At 42.8% G+C, this 628-nt stretch overlaps 1 protein-coding gene across 1 annotated transcript in view; it reads right to left on the minus strand.

Moving 5' to 3' along the window:
• LOC112069323 (DENN domain-containing protein 1B-like) overlaps positions 1–628 on the minus strand; it is a 205,428-nt gene that overhangs the window by 35,910 nt on the left and 168,890 nt on the right. The window contains 1 exon segment of the mRNA XM_024136630.2: positions 231–331. Within this exon segment, the coding sequence (XP_023992398.2) occupies positions 231–331 (101 nt within the window).

The raw sequence follows: 628 nt of genomic DNA on the forward strand, positions 1-628 counted from the left end.
TCCAAGTCAGACTAGTTAGATTAGTGTTGGATTCAGTCAACATCCAAGTCAGACTAGTTAGATTAGTGTTGGATGAGTGAAGACATGGACAGATTGCTGCCAACAGAATCAAATAGAAAGACCATTCACACTGTTCATTACAGAGCAAAACCTCACTGGATAATAGTGTGAGAGGAATGAGAAGAGGGAGGTGTGTGAATGTGTGTGTGCGTCCATTAGCTGAGTCTTACCAGCAGTAGTCCAGAAGATGTGGAGGCAGTACAGGGATGTAAATGTGTTGCCAGTACATGGGGTACAACATGGCAGCTGAACCGTGGACACACGCTGTTAACTACGGAGAGACGAAAACACAATGTATTATAATAGAGACCCTCGAGGACAGAACTACCGCTGGTCCGCTGGGTTTTCATTTTAAAGGTAGATTCAGCAAGAGAGCAAATGGCTCTGTTGTGTATAATGTCATCTTGCTAAATGTACCTTTAAGGAGCTTCAAATTTTAAGGAAACACCAACATATTTAAAACCAAAGCACAGAGTATTGTATTGTAAATGCTGTTGGGGGAAGAGACTGTGTTGGGGTAAGAGACTGTGTTGGGGCAGAGGAGGTACTTGGGAAATTAAGGCTGTTT

This window comes from Salvelinus sp. IW2-2015, unplaced genomic scaffold (assembly GCF_002910315.2).
Source record: "Salvelinus sp. IW2-2015 unplaced genomic scaffold, ASM291031v2 Un_scaffold986, whole genome shotgun sequence".
In the NCBI taxonomy this organism is placed as follows: Eukaryota; Metazoa; Chordata; class Actinopteri; order Salmoniformes; family Salmonidae; genus Salvelinus; species Salvelinus sp. IW2-2015.